The following is a 19,935-nucleotide window of genomic DNA, read 5'->3' as shown; positions in this document are numbered from 1 at the left end:
ATAAAATAATCAGGTTCCACATGGGGCTCACAGACTAAATAGGAGAGAGAATAGGTCTTGGTTCCCCAATTTACAGACAATGAAACTGAGGCTCAGAGAGTGAGTTGACTTGTCCAAGGTCACAGGCAGGTACATGGCAGAGCAGAGATTAGAATCCAGGTCCTCTGAGTCTCAGGCCTGGGCTCTTTCCACTAGGCCACACTGCTTCTTACATACAAGCCCAACCACCCCAACCACTGTTTGAGACACAAGCCTGATGACTTGACCTCTTCTAGGGGTAGGAGTTGAGTACTTGATAACAGATAGCTCTGTTCTCCTCATCAGACGTAGTCCCACCTTCTCCAAACCCACCTAAAAGGCTAAGCGTGTTGATTCTCGCCCAGCTCCCGGCTCCAGACCTCCCTCTCCCCCACCTCCCCGGGACAGATTAATAGCAGCTAAATAAAGGGCCCCCATTTGGGGCTCTTTATTGTTTGGGACGTTACCAAAATGCCCAAAGAGGAAACTCGAGAGAGGTCAAGTTGGAACCTCCCTCGTACAGTGCGAAATGGGCGTGTGAGTTCTGTCCAGGGGCGGAGGTCACGACACAAACGGAAACTACCGGTGAAGACTCGACTGGATAGAAAACTAGGCGGCCACGTTTTGATCAGGGTCGAGCCATGATTGACATCCCGTGGGTGGAGCGCGGAGGGGGCGGGGGGAGCAGCCTGTCACAGGTCATCCATCATAGCCAGTAAATCATCCCCTTTGCTTGAGCTCTCTCTCTGTTGATCTGTCATCTCAAACTCTCCCATGATTCGAGCCAACTCTTCGTTTCTTAGCTGGTCCTGTGGGGGAAAAAAAAGAGAAGAAAGCTTTGAATCACTTGGGAGGTGTCATGGAGTGGGCTTGGGTGAGGCCTAGCTTCTGCTGATTCAGTGGGTTCCGAGTCAGGATGCTCACTGGTATAAACCCCATTTCCCTCCCCAATCTTCTGTACCTATCTCTGTGTCCGTAAACTCGTTATGGGCAGGGGACTTATCTGCTAATTCTGTTGTACTCTCCCAAGCATTTAGTACAGTGCTCTGCACATAGTGAGTGCTCAATAAATACCACTGACTGATAGATTGGTCTGTTACATTCTCTTATTCCCAGTCTGAGGGCCCTGCGGTTTCACTGGCTCCAGCCCAGGAGCTCAAGATGCTAAACAATGAAAACTAATCAATCAATCATTGGTATTTATTGAGTGCTTTCTGTATGCAGCTAAGTGCTTGGTAGAGTACAGTATAATAGAGGTGGTAGGCATTTTCCCTGCCCGCAAGGAGCTACCCGTCTGACCCCTCTTGCTCTCTTCCCCAGCGCCTAGTTCAGTGCTCTGAGCACAAGAGGTGCTCAATAAATGCTGATAAACGCATGAATGAAAATGTCTGAGCCAAACTCCAATCAATGCCTTCTAGGTACCTGTGTTGCTTGAATGTTGATAACTTTGTACGATAATTCTTCGGGTCTGGTTAGTGCCGCTTGCCTGGATTGGGAGGTAAAACAAATCCACGGTTAAAAAAAAAATCTCTAGATTTAACATGAGATAAACGGTATCTCTTAATGTGATTTAAACCTCTATCAACAAGCTTAAAATCTACTTTTGTTCCTTTTATTTCCCACAAATTTTTCATCACATAACTGATCCTCGCACTCAACAGCACTTCGTGGATAACTACAGTCTGTCAGGGGAACCGTTTATTTCTTTATTTTGGAGGGAGCAGAGTGTTCATGCAGAATGGAGCACTGTAACCAACTGAAAGTCTGTCAAATAATTAAAGTTATGATGAATTTCTTCTCCTCAGGTCATACTTTCCCCCAGCTACTGCCTCACGCTCCTGTGACAATTATGCATTCACACACTCGCACCTGTCTGTACATATCAACTTACATACACCTTGCTATTTAAGCACCCCCCTATCTACCTACCTAATTTTCCTTCCTCTGCTTCTCTCTGTAAACCTGTCCATCTATCTGTCTGTCCTGTTCCATTAGTCTGTTAGATCCTTGAGGGCAGGGATTATGTCTTCCAATTCTATTGCGCTCCTCCCAAGGGTTTAGTACAGTGCTGTGCACACAGTAGGTGCTCAATAAATACTACTGACTGCCTGACTGGGAGAGTGAGAATAAAACATACTCCTCTTCCTCGTCGGTGGTAAACAGATTTATTCGGAATCCAGCCTCCGGCCCGCTGGACTGCTTCATCTCCAATCCTCCCATCAGCCTGGCTAACAAATTCAGTTCTTCTTTGGCAAGAGGGTTTGGAGCAGTGTTCTCCTATTGAAGAAAGAGTGGTTTTACTTTTTTAGCCACACTTCAGTGCTCCCAATTCCTGGCCAATGCCAGAGTTCATGAGGATATAGATTTAGGATATTTCCAGCAAGGAAAGATAAGAGTAGCAGCGGGACCTTGTAGATAAAACACAGGCCTAGGAGTCAGAAGGACCTGAGTTCTAATGCCAGCTCTGCCACTTGACTGCTGTGTGACCTGAGGCAAGTCACTTCACTTCCCTGTGCCTCAGTTACCTCATGTGTAAAATGGGGGTTAAGACTGTGAGCCCTGTACGGGACAGGGACTGTGTCCAACCTGATTAACTTTTATTTATGCCAGTGCTCAGTATAGTGCCTGGCAAAGATATATATATATATATATGTATATATTAGTATGTATGTGTAAATATATATATATTATATATATATTACTATTTGTATATAGTAGTTTAAATTAAAGTGCAGCAGAATGGATGTCAGGATCACTAGAAATCTGGAAAAAATCATCTTAACCAACCTTCTAATTGCCTCCAGAAGTAAATTCCTGGCCTTATGAAAGGATGGTCCCAGCCAAAGGAAGGACTCCATCAAAACGGAAATCCAGATTTTAATGAGTTTAAATGTATTCAATATGGGGGGATGCCAGGAGCTGGAACGAAGCCCCCAGGGATTGTTGTCCTGATTTCCAAGGCAGGCAAGGCAGCTCTTCCTTCCTTGGGGCAAGACAGCCAACAAGGAAGAAGCCTGTTGGCCCCGTTCCCTGCAGGTCCTGGGTCGATTTCCACTCATTCAGTGGGCCCCCACTAAGAGACTGGAGACAGAGAGAGCAATGATCCTCTCTTTCCACCCCGTCCACCGCCTAACTGACTATTAGGATTCCCATAATGTGAACCTTGGCTTGGAACTCAGGAAGCAGCGTGGCCTAGTGGCTACAACACGGGCCTAGGAGTCTGAAGGAACTGGGTTCTAATCCTAGCTCTGCCACTTGTCTGCTAGGTGACCTCGGGCAAGTCCTTTCACTTCTCTGGGCCTCAGTTCCTTCATCAGTAAAATGGGGATGAAGACTGTGAGCCCCATGTGGGATGTGAAGTGTGTCCAATCTGTTGGCTTGTAACTACCCCAGCGCTTAGTACAGTGCCTGGCACATAGTAGGGCCTTACCAAATGCCATTAACATAAAAAACAAAACACATCATGGAGTGGTGAACCATACAAAAAGCAAAAAAACACAAAGAGAGTCTTCAAAAAAGAAGAGAAGCAGCTTGGCCTAGTGGAATGAACACGGGACTGGGAATCAGAGGACCTAGGTCCTAATCTCAGCTCCACCATTTGTCCACTGTGTGATCTTGGGCAAGTCACTTCACTTCTCTGTGCCTCAGTTAACTCATCTGTAAAATGGGGATTTAATCCTCCCCCCTCTAATTTAGACAGTGAGTTCCAGGTGGGAAAGGGAGTATGTCCAACCTGACTACCTTAAATCCACTCCAGTGCTTGGAACAGTGTTTGACACATAGTAAGCGCTTAACAACAAATACGAATACCATAATCTCCACTGTGCTCTCCAGGACTGGAATGCGGCAGTAGCTAGGCGAGTCTAATTCTGTTGGCTGCACAAGGCCACTTCCCAAGCTCTACTGTGTATCCTTACTTAATTAGTGTGGCCAAACCAAGACCTAAATGACCTCATTCAGATTTCAAGAAAGCTGCACGAGAAATGCAGAGCTGGCTCTAAAACATGTGTCAGAGAACCTGGGTTATAATCCTAGCTCTTCCCCTTGCCTTCTGGGTGACCTTGGGCAAGTCACTGAATGGCTCTGTGGCTCGGTTTCCTCATCTGCCTATTGTGTCTCTCCCACTTAGTGAACCCCACGTGGGACAGGGCCTGTGTTTGACCAGATTATCCCATATCTTCCTCAGTGCTTAGTATGGTGCTTGGCACGTAGTAAGTGCTTACCAAATACTACAATTATTATTATTATTACTTGAGCCTCAGATAGAGATGAGATAGTTATGTGCATTGGGATAAATTAAGATCTGCTCCTGAACCATTCCCTTTCCCCACCTCAATTTTTCTTTTTTTCTTTTAAGGTATTTGTTAAGTGCTTACTATACGCCAGACACTGTTCTAAGCATAATTGCAGCTGGTTGCATTCCCAGAGGCCAGTGAAGAAAGAAAATGAAATCTCCACCCAATAGCTCCCAAATGCAGAGGCTCTCTGACCTTGGTGTGTGATGCTAAACTCTTTGATGTTCCAGACATGTGTGTTTCCACCGGCCGACTTGCACTGTACCTGGAAAGGTTGGGAAAAAACAAAACAACAAATACGTTACCGAACAAAGACAGAGCTAAGTAGCATGCTGACTTCTCTCCTGTGGAAACACTGTGCGGTTGGACTGGCGGCGGCGGCGGGGTGGGATGCGTAAATATGGGAAAGTTGCTGGGAATCCCAAAATAGGAGAAACTGGGTGTCAAGGACTCTGTGTTCTCATTGCCCAGCCCGCAAGCAACAGACTCTGTGGAAGAAGCCGTCAGGAAGGAACTCCTCGTACGATTTCTCAAGTGTTTCCCGGATGGAGCGCAACACGATAATTACCCACAATTGAGAAAAATGCCTCAAGATTTTCAGCTCTTTGTTGCCTGCCTGCTAAGTGCAAGAACAGAGGTTTGGGGCTATTTCTATCTTTTCGTTGACCTGCGGTAACAGCTTCTAGTTTTCATTTCCTCTCTGGCTTTTGAAAATGTCAGAACTCTGCAGACGTTTTGTAGCAGTTACTGTCCCTTCAGGAGATGTTTTCACTACAGACCTCAAGCATGTTTTTCATCAAAGGATCTTACTTGATATTCACCCCACCCTCAGCCCCGCAGCACTTCTGTACATTAACTGTGATTTATTTTCATGTCGGTCTCCCCCTACTAGACTGGTGGGCGTAAATGAATGAATGTCTGCCAAAGTCTGCTGCATTTTAATCTCTCAAATGTTTAGTGCAATGCTTTCCACATAGGAAATGCTCAATGAATATCACTGACTGATTGCACTATATTTTACCAAGCATTAAGTACAGCCGTCTGCACGCAGTAAGCGCTCCATAAGTGCTACTGATTGATTGATGGATGAAATTCTTTCAGGAAATGGGAAATTTACTTACATGTTCATCCCTAGTTTGAGGACCCGGTCTCCATAAAGATCAAAAGAGCCTTCTCTCTGTGCGCTGACGTAATTTCCCCCGTGAGTGAATTCGACCCTCTTGATTTCGTCTCCTTTGCTATTAAACGTTCTACAACACAATGAGATCTCTTTATTCTAAGGCGCCAAGGAACCTTCTTGCACAATAAAAGGAATAAAGCAGTCCTTTCTATGTCACTGAAGAATGCTGGCTTCAGGGTGCCAGAATCAACTTGTGACAACCTCATTTGGCCAGCGTGGTTTAGTTGAAAGAGAAGGGTAATACTACTACTACTACTACTACTACTACTACTACTACTACTAATAATAATAATAATGGAATTTGTTAAGCGCTTACTATGTGCCAAGCACTGCTCTAAGCGCTGGGGTATATACAAGGTAATCAGGTTGTCCCAAGGGGGGCTCCCAGTCTTCATCCCCATTTTACAGATGACGGAACTGAGGCCCAAGGAAGTTAAGTGACTTGCCCAAAGTCACACAGCTGACAAGTCAGTGGAAAGAGCTCGGGCTTTGGAGTCAGAGGTCATGGGTTCGAATCCCAGCTCCGCCACATGTCTGCTGTGTGACCTCGGGCAAGTCACTTAACTTCTCTGAGCCTCAGTTACCTCATCTGTAAAATGGGGATTAACTGTGAGCCCCACGTGGGACAAGTTGATCACCTTGTATCCCCCCCAGCGCTTAGAACAGTGCTTTGCACATAGTAAGTGCTTAACAAATACCATTATTGTTATTATTATTATTAAGTGGCAGAGCCGGGATTTGAACCCACGACCTCTGACTCCCAAGCTCGGGCTCTTTTCACTGAGTCACACTGTTTCCCTGTAGGGAAGTCAGAAGACCTGGGCTCCAGGCCTGGCCTTACCACTTGTCCTCAGGCAAGTCATTTCAAACCTCTGTGCCTCAGTTTCCTCATCTGTAAAATGGAGATAGCCCTTGCCTCTTTCTATCTCCCACGGACGGCATAAAGTATAGCTCGGCGGATTCCCATCTCCTTTGGCGCAGGGATTAATGGGGTGAACAAGGGTGCGATTTGGCTCGTAGTTGAGGAGCTTGGGTGAGTAGGAGGTTGAGGGAAGGAAGAGTCTGGACTCTGTCAGGGCTTTCAGTCGTAGCCATGGGAAAAGGGTCAGAGGTGAGAAGCTGTGTGGCCTCATAAGTAAAACATAAGCTTGGGAGTCAGAAGGACTTGGGTTCTAATCCCTTCTCTGCCATTTGTCCGCTGTGTGACCTTGGGCAAGTCACTTCTCTTCTCCACGCCCACACTTACCTCATCTGTGAAATGGGGAATAAGACTGTGAGCCGCCTGAGGGACACAATAATAATAATAATAATTATAATAATAATGATGATGGCATTTGTTAAGCGCTTACTAAGGGCAAAGCACTGTTCTAAGTGCTGGGGGGATGCAAGGTGATCAGGTTGTCCCACGGGGGGCTCACAGTCTTAATCCCCATTTTACAGATGAGGTAACTGAGGCGCAGAGAAGTGACTTGCCCAAGGTCACACAGCAGACACGTGGAGGAGCTGGGATTCAAACCCATGACCTCTGACTCCAAAGCCCGTCCTCTTTCCACTGAGCCATGGTGTCCAATCTTGTATATACCCCAGTGCTTAGTACAGCGTCTGGCACATTGTAAGCGCTTTACAAATACCGGGAAAAAAAACCTCAGTTCACACTTAGCACATGGGTTCACTATGTGTATTGGGAATGTTAACTGTTAGGGAATCTTTTTAATGGATTTTGTTAAGCACTAGTAAGCTAGTACCAGGCACTGTTCTAAATCCTGGGGTAGATACAGGCTAATCAGGTTGGACACAGTCCATTTCCCACACGGGGCTCTCCGTCTTAATTACATTTCCCAGTTGAAGGATTAACTTGTATCTACCCTCAGTGTTCAGAACGGAATTTGACACACAGTAAGTGCTTAACAAATACCATTAAACAAAATAAAACAAAAAAAGGATGATGGGCAGATAAAGAAGGGAGAGGGTCGGAGGAGGGCATGGACAACCACAGGATACCACATCCAGGAGATCCTGGGTTCTCGGCGTCGAAGAACTCTGGGACCGACAGAAGAGCGTCGTTCCCATTTACCTGATGAGTCCGGGGACTTTGGTTCCCCACGGAACAGGACCGGTTATTGGCAGCACAAAACGGCCGTTGGAATTTTGTACTTTATCCTTTAGAAAGATTGAGACCTGCAGCGGAAAAACACAGTGGAGTACGGATTATCTCTGGTGTCGGAGCCAAAAGGCACATGGAAAATTCTAACCTTTTGATGCCATATCTGAAGAGAGCAAGGGCTCGGGGGCTTTCAACTGCCATTGGCATGTCTCAACTGGGCTGGGTTTGGGGGATTAAGAAAACATTCAGAAAAAGCCTGCTGAGTTAATCACTTTAACGCCTGTCTCATCCCAAAGACCAAGAACAAACCCTTAGGTTACAGGCTCCGTATGGAAAGAGGGACTGTGTCTTATCGACTGCCTTATACCCAGACAGTATCTAGACTGTAAGCGGTTGTGGGAAGGGAACATTTTGACCAACTCTACTGTATTGTACTCTTCCAAGTGCTTACTACTGTGTTCTGTACTCAGTAGGTGTTCAATAAGAGGCACTGACTGACTGATCTTCCTCCAGCACAGTGCTTTGGTGCATGGTAAGCATTTAATAAATATCAAATTACAAAAGAACAATCTAACCACTAATGCTTCTTTCTGGAAGCAGCAAAGGGAGTTTTGCTCGTGGCCTCTCCCGAGTTACCTTTAAAATGACAGTACACCCACCCACGGTCTTCCAACGAGCAGTCTTAGAAAGCCTCATTTTTAAAATGGTATTTGTTAAGTGCTTACTATGTGCCAGGCACTGTAGTAAGTGCTGGGGTAGATACAAGCTAATTCATTCATTCATTCAATCATATTTATTGAGCGCTTACTGTGTGCAGAGCACTGTACTAAGCACTTGGGAAGTACAAGTTGGCAACATATAGAGACGGTCCCTACCCAACAATGGGCTCACAGTCTAGAGGCTGATTAGGATGGACACAGTCCAGGTCCCACCTGGGGCACACAATCTTAATCCCCATTTTACAGATGAGGTAACTGAGGCACAGTGAAGTTAAATGACTCTCCTAAGGTCACGCTTTCATTCATTCAATTGTATTTTTTGAGCGCTTACTGTGTGCAGAGCACCGTACTAAGCACTTGGGAAGTACAAGTTGGCGACATATAGAGATGGTCCCTACCCAACAACGGGCTCACAGTCTAGAAGGGGGAGATAGACAACAAAACAAAACATGTGGACAGGTGTCAAGTCATCAGAATAAATAGTCACATGGCAGACAAGTGGCAGAGCTTGGATTAGAACCCAGGTCCTTCTGATTCCCAAGCCCACACTCCATCTATTAGGCCATGCTGCTTCTCTAGGCTACTCTGTTATACCATACTCTCCCAAGCGCTTAGTTCAGAGCTTTGCACACAGTAAGTGCTCAGTAAATACCACTGATCGATCGACTGATTGACTGTACCCTAGGCAGCTGGGCCTCTTCCCCGAAAGGGACCAGAAAGCCCCCCAGCTTCCTTGCCCCGGGGGCCATTCGGGCTACTTGCTAGGCTTTGTCATTGTTCCGGAGGCAGCAGACTTACCCGAATATGTAGGTCCTGAAAGAAGATGAGCAGCGTATGGCGGATCAGCTGAAATTCTCCAGCAGAGAGACTACCGTACATCTGCAAAAAAGGACAGAGGCCAGATTTCCCTGGGAGCTTTCAACAAAGGGCTTACCCTACACAGTCACCTGCCGTTTTTTTTTTAATTGTAGTTGTTAAGCATCTGCTACGTAACAGGCATTGTACTAAAATCTGGGGCAGATATTAAGGTTGGACATAGTCCCGGTCCCACCTAGGGCTCACAGTCTAAATTGAAAGGAGGGGGATTCAATATCCATTTTTACAGATGAGGTAACTGAGGCACAGAGAAGTAAATTGACCTCTCCAAGGGCCTTCCCTAACTAAGCTCTCCTTTCCTCTTCTCCCACTCCCTCCTGTGTCGCCCTGACTTATTCCCTTTATTCATCCACCCTCCCAGCCCCAGGGCACTTATGTCCATATCTGTAATTTTTTTCTTTATATTAATGCCCGTCTCCTCCTCTAGACTGTAAGCTCGTTGTGGGTAGGGAATACGTCTGTTTATTGGTATTCTGTATTCTCCCAAGCTGTTAGTATAATGCTCTGAACACAGTAAGTGTTCAATAAATACACCTGAACGAATGAACGGACTCACCCACGGTCACACAGCAGGCAAGTGGCAGAGCCCAGCTTTGAACCCAGGTCCCTTCTTTCCTTCTCCAGCCCAGCCCGCACCCTCCGCTCCTCTGCCGCTAATCTCCTCACCGTTAGGCCTCGTTCTCGCCTGTCCCGCCGTCGACCCCCGGCCCACGTCCCCCCCTGGCCTGGAATGCCCTTCCTCCGCACATCCGCCAAGCTAGCTCTCTCCTCCCTTCAAAGCCCTACTGAGAGCTCACCTCCTCCAGGAGGCCTTCCCAGACTAAGCCCTCTCCTTCCTCTCCCCCCCCATCCCCTCCGCCCTACCCCCTTCCCCTCCCCACAGCCCCTGTATATATGTTTGTACAGATTTATTACTCTATTTATTTTACTTGTACATATTTACTATTCTATTTATTTTGTTAATGATGTGCAGCTAGCTTTAATAATAATAACAATAATAATGATGGTATTTATTAAGCACTTACTATGGGCAAAGCATTGTTCTAAGCGCTGGGGAGGTTACAAGGTGATCAGGTTGTCCCACGGGGGGCTCACAGTCTTCATCCCCATTTGACAGATGAGGTAACTGAGGCCTAGAGAAGTGAAGTGACTTGCCCAAAGTCACACAGCTGACAAGTGGCAGAGCCGGAATTTGAACCCATGACCTCTGACTCCAAAGCTCATGCTCTTTCCACTAAGCAACGCTGCTTCTCTTTATTCTTTATTTATTTTTACTTCTATTTATTCTGATGACTTGACACCTGTCCACATGCTTTGTTTTGTTGTCTGTCTCCCCCTTCTAGACTGTGAGCCCGTTGTTGGGTAGGGACCGTCTCTATATGTTGCCGACTTGTACTTCCCAAGCGCTTAGTACAGTGCTCTGCACACAGTATGCGCTCAATAAATACGATTGAATGAATCCACTAAACCTTGTGCTTTTACCAACACAAACATTTGCCAGGCTCTGGGAAAATGGTCTCTTGATGCCCACAGCCACAGCACAGCAAGGGTCTCAAAATCCTAAATTTTCCCAAATTAACTTTTTTTTAGTGGCATTTGTTGAGCACTTATTATGTTCAAAGTGCTGTACTAAGTGCTAAGACAGATATAAGATAATCAGCGTGGACATAGTCCCTGCCCCACATGGGGTTCTCAGTCTTAATCCCCATTTTACAGATGAGGAAACTGAGGCACAGGAAGGTGAAGTGACTTTCCCAAGATTGCCCTGTAGGCAAATGGTAAATGTAGCCAAATACATAAATGTAGGCAAATAGGTAAATGTAGGGAAATAGAGAAGCAGCGTGGCTCAGTGGAAAGAGCCCGGGCTTTGGAGTCAGAGGTCATGGGTTCAAATCCCGCTTCCGCCAATTGTCAGCTGTGTGACTTTGGGCAAGTCACTTAACTTCTCTGTGCCTCAGTTACCTCATCTGTAAAATGGGAATTAAGACTGTGAGCCCGCTGTGGGACAACCTGATCACCTTGTAACCTCCCCAGCGCTTAGAACAGTGCTTTGCACATAGTAAGCGCTTAATAAATGCCATAAAAAATTCTGGAGCCGGGATTAGAACCCAGGTCCTTCTGACTCCCAGCTCCGTGCTCTTTCCACTAGGTCAAGCTGCTTCTCAGCTTGGTTCTCCTCCGCTCCTGAGAATCAGCGGGGAGACTGGCAGCCTTTCCTTTCCACTTCCTCGAGCCATGTGGTCCATACACAAAAACGAGAAGGAGCAGGGCCACGGGTCCTTACGTCGATCAGTTGCCGGAAGGTCTCGTCCACTTGGTTCAGGATGGAGGGGGAATCCCGGATGAATCCCTTGATGGCGTCCAAGTGATTGAAGGTGACCAGCAATATGTCCTTGGGCCGGGGACACAGCAAGACTTGGTATTTGAAAGCCATGGTCATCAGGTCATACAGCTGCACACCCACAGGACACCAAAAAGAGGCAAAGACAGAGCAGAGGTTCAAGCCACCTTGCTTCTATCACGTAGAATCAAAGCCTAGAGACTGGACCGAGGCCCCAAAAGGCCACAAAACATGGAGTGTGGGAGGAAGCCTGGAAATCATATGCTTTCTTACCTGAAACCAGGAAATATCTGTCTGGAGAACACGACATCCCCACAGGCTATTCTTATGCCTTTAAAAATGACTCTCCGCCAAACCACCCACAAAAAACAGAATCAGACCATTCTTCCCTTCGACGTACTCCTGAAAACTCAGTGTTTCCACGTGACCGGGCAGAAACGAGTGGGTTTAACTTTGTTTTCCTTTCCGAGTTTTTTTCCAGATGTCCTGCTTCCTGCAATGTGGCGGTTCCCCGGTGAGGTCAGATTTGGAAAGGATGAGCCAGTGCTTTGTGATATGCCCAGAGGCTCCGTGAAAACCGGCTGCCCATTCAGGCAGGCCCCGGGAAGGTGCGGAGGGATTGGGGGCAGCGGGATGTCGACTGGGGTTGGGGGGGAACTGCAATGCTGAAACAGGGCCCCCGATTACCATCCTGCTTACCTTATCCATGCTGGCCTGGTTTAGCCTCATAATGGAAGCGTGAGCCAGGCGGTCATAGACGGTTCTCAGCGCCTTCTTGGAGTACAGCTCTTGGGGCTTGAAGAGTTCCTCCATAAATTTTTTATTGAACATAGTTGTGATGATATCATTCATCACTGTAAAGACAAAGGAACAGGATCTGGCTGAATGGCCGGCCCGAGGAACTCCATTCAGGACACTCTCTCTCCTGTTTCCCTCTGAGGATGGAAGGCCTGGGTTGTGGTTGTGCTGTGCAGGGGTGGCTCCGGTAGAGATCTAGAAAGCCTTCATCGTTGTCAAAAATGTGGGTTAAGATGTCTTTTATGGACAGCTCGGGCCTGAGGGGAGGGTGTTGCTTTTTTCCTCTCTTTGAATGAGCACCACTGTTATTCGGCTTTCCATGTTCTGAATGATTAAAGGCCAGCTCTCTCCGGAGGGTGAGGTACCGTATACTCAGGGGAGGGCAAGCACCTGCAGTTATTCATAGGCCCCGAGGAATTTCAGGGACCAAAACACCAGATCGCAGGGGAGTAATTTTTTTTTTCTTTTTTTGTTTTTTAAATGGTATTTCTTAAAGTACATACTATGTGCCAGGCACTGTATTGAGCCCCAGGGTAGGCACCAGATGATCACATTGGACACAGTCCATGGTCCCACATGGGGCTCACAGTCCGAAAAACTGGCAGCTGCCACCTTATTCCTTTGGTTGAATTCTCCCCCAACCAAGATTCCCTTCTTTAAAATGTCTCTTTCCACCCTCATTGCAATGCAACCTAAATCCACCCCACCCTCCCGGCCCTCCCCAGCTTAGAACTTGTTCTTTTCGAGTTTTCCTATATCTGTTGGTTTTAGTGTCCACGTACACGGACGGCTTCCTCCTTACCTAAACGCTGGACAGAAATAATAAAAAAACAAGCAAATGCCTGATCGGAAACAAAATCTGACCTCAGCATTTCTCCTCCAACTTCAGATGATGTAGGCATTCCCAGACTGAGCCCCCTCTTTCCTCTCCCCCTTCCCATCCCCCTGACCTACCTCCTTCCCCTCCCCACAGCACCTGTATATATGTTTGTACAGATTTATTACTCTATTTATTTTACTTGTACATACTTACTATTCTATTTATTTTGTTAATGATGTGCATCTAGCTTTACTTCTATTTACTTCTATTTATTCTGATGACTTGACACCCGTCCACATGTTTTGTTTTGTTGTCTGTCTCCCCCTTCTAGACTGTGAGCCCGTTGTTGGGTAGGGACCGTCTATATGTTGCCGACTTGTACTTCCCAAGCGCTTAGTACAGTGCTCTGCACACAGTAAGCGCTCAATAAATACGACTGAATGAATGAATGATGTAAAGAAGTCCTAGTGGGAAAGATTAAGGCAGAACGCCTCACGTTAGTTGTGCCAAAAGAAAATGCCCAGAAGCTCTCTTAATCAATATGCTACTCTTTAGAAGGATGCTAGAAAGCATAATGTATTCATCTGAAAAAGTTCAAAGATGCTTCCTTTGATCCTTCCGAATAACTGGCAGCCAACCTTATGTTATTTTTGTTCCTCCTGGGTCTGAATCTTTAGCGAGAACTCAGAGAAATAGCCTGGATCCAAGAACAAAGCAACCCAACGGGAGGAAACGGATACCTGAGGTGACGTGTTAACTCTTCTGGCAAAGGAAAAAGTGGAGATCTCTGCTCTGGGGAAAGTACGCTCCAAGCTCTGGGTTTTTAGCCAAAGGGGAACTCAGGGTGAGCACTGGCCAGTGAGCACAAATGACCAGTATTCATTCAATCGTATTTATTGAGCGCTTACTGTGTGCAGAGCACTGTACTAAGCGCTTGGGAAGTACAAGTTGGCAACATATAGAGACGGTCCCTACCCAACAGTGGGCTCACAGTCTAGAAGGGGGAGACAGAGAACAAAACAAAACATATTAACAAAATAAAATAAATAGAATAAATATGTACAAGCAAAATAAGTAATAATTTTATTACTTAGTAATAATTTTATAAGTAATAATAAACCAGTAATAATAATGGCATTTATTAAATGCTTACCGTGTGCAGAGCACTGTATTGAGTGCTGGGAGAGAATACACAAGTGGGAATTAAACACGGTATATACAGGACGTACTCCATAAGGGGAGAAGGCAGCCAACACAAAGATCGGAAGAGACAAAATGGTTGATGCTTTTCTGTTCTGCTCTTAGCACTCAAGTTCCCCAGAGTGCCACTTCAGCTACAGTTTGGATATTAATTTGGCTTTCTCATTTCAGAGCTACAAAATTAACATTTTTCCAGCTCCCTCATTGCTCCCCAGCCCTTATTCCGTTATCTTGTCAAAGTCTGATGGGCCCAGTTAGTCTCACTCACTGGCTCTAAATGACAGGTCCCTCGATTTTTGTTTTTTATGGTATTTGTCAAGTGCTTACTATGTACCAGGCACTTTTCTAAGTCCTGGGGTAGATACAAGCTAATAGGTTGGATACAGTCCCTGTCCCACATGGGGCTCACATTCTTAATCCCCAATTTACAGACGGGGATTTACTATTTAATATTTAATATTCCAGGGGTATTCGATAACCAAGGGCGCTCTGCTTGGCCGGAGCAAAGACATTCCTGGGAAGTAGTAGAGTACTGTGACTCAAACGCTATTTAAAAAGAAATCGAGACAGAGGCGGAAAGTGACTTGCCCAGGAAGGCTGCTCTACACCCAGAACTCCAATCTCAAAACCTGGAAGAAACCAACTTTCCAGGTCTGAGATTCCATTCCGAGGCCACCTGACTTCCAATATGTGAAACGTGTTTGAATAATAATAAAAAAAAATCCACCGATGCAAATATGCCTAAAAAAGGCCCATTCTATTTGCAATTCAAATCTTGGAATAATGCTAAGAGACAGTAGATCAATCAATCAATCAATCAATCGTATTTATTGAGCGCTTACTGGGTGCAGAGCACTGTACTATGCGCTTGGGAAGTACAAGTTGGCAACACATAGAGACGGTCCCTACCCAACAGTGGGCTCACTGTCTAGAAGGGGGAGACAGAGAACAAAACCGAACATATTAACAAAATAAAATAAATAGAATAGATATGTACAAGTAAAATAAATCAATAAATAGAGTAATAAATACGTACAAACATATATACATATATACAGGTGCTGTGGGGAGGGGAAGGAGGTAAGGTGGGGGGAGGAGGGGGAGAGAGTAGAGCTCTCAGTCAATCAATAAATGGTATATATTGAGTACTTACTATGTGCAGGGCACGGTACTAAGCGCTTGGGAGAGTACAATTCAACTGAACTAGTGGAAACGCTCCCTGACCATAACGAGTTTATAGTTTAGAGACGAGGTTGTCAATCAGTCAGTGGTATTTACTGAATGCTCGGTTTGTGCAGACAGAACACTGTATTAACCGGTTGGGAGAGCCCAGTCAAGTTGGCAGACACCATTCAATGATACTTTAGTGGGGCTGCTTCTGAGACTAGCTAACTTTTTAATAATAATAATAATAATAATAATAACAATGACATTTATTAAGCACTTACTATGTGCAAAGCACTGTTCTAAGCGCGGGGGAGGTAAGGTGATCAGGTTGTCCCACGGGGGACTCACAGTCGTAATCCCCATTTTACAGATGAGGTAGCTGCGGCACAGAAAAGTGAAGTGACTTGCCCAAAGCCACACCGCTGACAACTGGCAGTGCTGGGATTTGAACCCATGACCTCTGACTTCATAGCCCAGGCTCTTTCCACTGAGCCACACTGCTGCTCGTCTTTTAGACTGGACATCTGAGTGAAAAATCGGAAGTCTTCGTTGAAAATGGTAGTGAATGTGGTAATGACTATCGTTACCTGTAGACTTAGCTCCTTGTGAGCTGGGATCATGACTTTCAACTCTATTGTAGGCTCTGCCACTTGTCTGCTGTGTGACTTTGGGCAAGTCACTTAACTTCACTGTGCCTCAGTTACCTCACCTATAAAATGGGGATTAAGACTGTTAGCCCCATGTGGGACAATCAGATTAGCTTGTACCACCCTCCAGTGTTTAGAACAGTGCTTGGCACATAGTAAGCGCTTAACAAATGCCATCATTATTATTATTCAATCGCATTTATTGATCGCTTACTGTGTGCACTGTCCTCTCTCAAGCGCTTAGTACAGCACTCTGCACACAGTAAGCGCTCCATTGATTGATTGATTGATGTATTGATGTCTCCCCCACCCCCAGACTGTAGTTCGTTGCGGGAAGGGAATGTGTCTATTGTTGCACTGTCCTCTCCCAGGTGCTTAGTACAGCGCTCTGCACACAGTAAGCGCTCCATTGATTGATTGATTGATGTACTGATGTCTGTCTCTCCCACCCCCAGACTGTAGCTCACTGCAGGCAGGGAATGTGTCTATTGTTGCACTGTCCTCTCCCAAGCGCTTAGTACAGCGCTCTGCACACAGTAAGTGCTCCATTGATTGTTTGATGTATTGATGTCTGTCTCCCCCACCCCCAGACTATAGCTCGTTGCGGGTAGGGAATGTGTCTGCTGTTGCACTGTCCTCTCCCAAGAGCTTAGTACAGCGCTCTGCACACAGTAAGTGCTCCATTGATTGTTTGATATATTGATGTCTGTCTCCCCCACCCCCAGACTATAGCTTGTTGCGGGCAGGGAATGTGTCTATTGTTGCAGTGTCCCCTCCCAAGTGCTCAGTACAGCGCTCTGCACACAGTAAGCGCTCCACTGATTGATTGATTGTATTGACTGATTGATATATTGATGTCTGTCTCCCCCACCCCCAGACTGTAGCTCGTTGCGGGCAGGGAATGTGTCTCTTGTTGCACTGTCCCCTCCCAAATGCTTAGTACAGCGCTCTGCACACAGTAAGCGCTCCACTGATTGATTGATCATATTGATTGATTGATGTATTGATGAATGTCTCCCCCACCCCCAGACTGTAGCTCGTTGCGGGCAGGGAATGTGTCTATTGTTGCACTGTTCTCTCCCAAGCGCTTAGTACAGCGCTCTGCACACAGTAAGCGCTCCACTGATTGATTGATCATATTGATTGATTGATGTATTGATGAATGTCTCCCCCACCCCCAGACTGTAGCTCGTTGCGGGCAGGGAATGTGTCTATTGTTGCACTGTTCTCTCCCAAGCGCTTAGTACAGCGCTCTGCACACAGTAAGCACTCCACTGATTGATTGATCATACTGATTGATTGATGTATTGATGTCTGTCTCCCCCACCCCCAGACTGGAGCTCATTGCGGGCAGGGAGTGTGTCTATTGTTGCACTGTCCCCTCCCAAGCGCTTAGTACAGCGCTCTGCACACAGTAAGTGCTCCACTGATTGATTGATCGTAGTGATTGATTGATGCATTGATGTCTGTCTCCCCCACCCCCAGACTATAGCTCGTTGCGGGCAGGAAATGTGTCTATTGTTGCACTGTCCCCTCCCAAGCGCTTAGTACAGCTTTCTGCACACAGTAAGCGCTCCATTGATTGATCATAGTGATTGATTGATGTATTGATGTCTGTCTCCTCCACTCCCATACTATAGCTCGTTGCGGGCAGGGAATGTGTCTATTGTTGCACTGTCCCCTCCCAAGCGCTTAGTACAGCTTTCTGCACACAGTACGCGCTCCATTGATTGATCATAGTGATTGATTGATGTATTGATGTCTGTCTCCTCCACTCCCATACTATAGCTCGTTGTGGGCAGGGAATGTGTCTATTGTTGCACTGTCCCCTCCCAAGCGCTTAGTACAGCTTTCTGCACACAGTACGCGCTCCATTGATTGATCATAGTGATTGATTGATGTATTGATGTCTGTCTCCTCCACTCCCATACTATAGCTCGTTGTGGGCAGGGAATGTGTCTATTGTTGCACTGTCCCCTCCCAGGCGCTTAGTACAGCGCTCTGCACACAGTAAGCGCTCCGTTGATTGATGGATGGATTGATTGATGGATTGCCGGCTCACCTTTGCGGGCTTTGTCGGCGGGGATGCTCTGGGCCCGCAGCCGCTGGTCCAGGATGTACAGCATCTCCCCTCCCAGGTTTAGGAAGAGCAGAGGCAACGTCCGGACCGACATGATGCTCGGGATGCCGGGGGCCCGGGGCCCGGCCTGGACCACACAGCCGCCGGCCGACGCCTCGGTTGCTAAGGCAACGGCGGGGGAGAGGAGCCGGAGCCAATCAACGAGCCGCTTGTTGGGAGGTCGGGGGGGCCTTAAAGGCGGCGGCCGAGGACCCTTTTTGGCCGACAGAAAAAAAACAAACCGCTTTGCGGAGCGGGCGGGGAGTGGAGCGACCCCCGGCGGGGAAGCAAAGCATTGGGCCTGTCTGGTTTCCATGGCAACCCCCACCTTCCGGCCACTACGTCTAAGGACTGAGGGTTTTCTTTCCCCTTTTTTAAAAATGGTATTTGTTCAGCGCTTACTATGTACCCAACTTGTACTTCCCAAGCGCTTAGTACAGTGCGATGCACACAGTAAGCGCTCAATAAATCCCAGACTGAGCCCCCTCCTTCCTCTCTATCCCCCCCACCTTACCTCCTTCCCTCTCCCACAGCACCTGTATATATTTATTACTTATAAAGTTATATTTATATTTATATAAATATTTACTTTTATGTTTATCTATATTTATTCATTTAATTTATCATTACGTTATATACTTAAAATATTACTTTATATACTATATAATATATATTACTTTATATACTACCATATAATATATATTACATTCTATATTATCATACGAATATATAATACTAACATATAATAATGCATAAAAATATATATTTTATTATATATTAGTATATTATATTAGTATAATATATTATAGTATAATATATATTATATATATTACTTTAAATACTTTATATTTATTTATTACTGTACATATTTATTACTCTACTTATTGATTTATTTTACTTGTACATATTTATTCTATTTATTTTATTCTGTTAATATGTTTTGTTTTGTTGTCTGTCTCCCCCTTTTAGACTGTGAGCCCACTGTTGGGTAGGGACCGTCTATGTTGCCAACTTGGACTTCCCAAGCGCTTAGTCCAGTGCTCTGCACGCAGTAAACGCTCAATAAATACGATTGAATGAATGAATGAATATGATTGAATGAATGAATGTACCAGGAACTATACTGAGCATTGGTAATAGATAGAGAGTTAATCGAATTGGACGCATTCCCTGTCCAATATGGGACATTCAGTCTAAATAGGAATAGCATTTAATCCCCATTTTACAGATGAGAAAACAGAGGCACTAAGGTGACGGTAGACAAGTGGCTCAAGTGGGATTAGAATCCGTCTCTATATGTTGCCAACTTGTACTTCCCAAGCGCTTAGTACAGTGCTCTGCACACAGTAAGTACTCAATAAATATGATTGAATGAATGAATGCCTCCCTCAAGACTCAATAATTTCCTATTCCATAGATAGGAAAATAGAATGAATTATTCCCTGATGATAAATTGAGAAATGGGGACTTTCTGTTTCTCCCAAGGACTACTTTCCTTTTCCCTGAGGGATGGAATCTAGAACAAACTATTAATAGCTGGGAAAACCTGTCTGGGAAAAAATAGAGGGCCTTTTTTTACCTTCCATCTGCCTTAAGTTAAGGCATTTCACACAGAATTATATTAAACTGTATTTTTTAACAAGCCCATTTA

At 45.7% G+C, this 19,935-nt stretch overlaps 1 protein-coding gene across 1 annotated transcript; it reads right to left on the bottom strand.

Annotated features, from left to right (window-relative positions):
• Positions 1–442: 442 nt before the first annotated feature.
• On the bottom strand, positions 443–18,392 carry OSCP1 (organic solute carrier partner 1). Its single transcript, XM_038758056.1, has 10 exons — positions 18,228–18,392; positions 12,233–12,387; positions 11,477–11,644; positions 9,115–9,195; positions 7,568–7,671; positions 5,435–5,563; positions 4,509–4,578; positions 2,156–2,295; positions 1,441–1,504; positions 443–827 (listed from the first exon to the last, which is right to left on the bottom strand). Exons 1-10 carry the CDS (start codon positions 18,337–18,339, stop codon positions 711–713), a joined length of 1,140 nt encoding a protein of 379 aa, XP_038613984.1. The 5' UTR covers positions 18,340–18,392; the 3' UTR covers positions 443–710.
• Positions 18,393–19,935: the final 1,543 nt, after the last annotated feature.

This window comes from Tachyglossus aculeatus, chromosome 16 (genome assembly GCF_015852505.1).
Source record: "Tachyglossus aculeatus isolate mTacAcu1 chromosome 16, mTacAcu1.pri, whole genome shotgun sequence".
Lineage (NCBI taxonomy): Eukaryota > Metazoa > Chordata > Mammalia > Monotremata > Tachyglossidae > Tachyglossus > Tachyglossus aculeatus.
The sequence above is the reverse complement of the archived record's forward strand: the minus strand, read 5'-3'. Positions and strand labels throughout refer to the sequence as shown.